Source organism: Pteropus alecto, unplaced genomic scaffold (genome assembly GCF_000325575.1).
Source record: "Pteropus alecto unplaced genomic scaffold, ASM32557v1 scaffold43, whole genome shotgun sequence".
NCBI classification, from domain to species: Eukaryota; Metazoa; Chordata; class Mammalia; order Chiroptera; family Pteropodidae; genus Pteropus; species Pteropus alecto.
In genome coordinates, this window is record NW_006435764.1 from 9,056,425 (window position 1) to 9,056,678 (window position 254).

General features: G+C 38.6%; 1 protein-coding gene across 1 annotated transcript in view; it reads right to left on the minus strand.

Annotated features, from left to right (window-relative positions):
- Positions 1-244: 244 nt before the first annotated feature.
- LOC102890968 (olfactory receptor 4D11) overlaps positions 245-254 on the minus strand; it is an 882-nt gene continuing 872 nt past the window's right edge. Inside the window, exon 1 of the mRNA XM_015588714.1 lies at positions 245-254. This exon is cut by the window's right edge and continues 872 nt beyond it. Within this exon, the coding sequence (XP_015444200.1) occupies positions 245-254 (10 nt within the window).

Consider the following 254-nt stretch of genomic DNA (forward strand, 5'->3'; position numbering starts at 1 on the left):
ATTCAGGGAGCAAATGTAGGAAAGGGTAATTCTGCACATGTGTGTGTGCAGAATGAGTTGACTTAACAGGAGAATAAAAATTATAACCTAGTAAGTGTAGTTGATTCATTGAGAATATATTTGAGTACATAAATATGATGCTATGGGAAAAATAATGAGCGGGGTCCTTGGTGATGAAAGGTTGGAGATTCTCACTTTATTCCAGGAGGTATGAGTTTGCTCTTCAGTCTCCTCATGGCTGACTTCATCTCCTG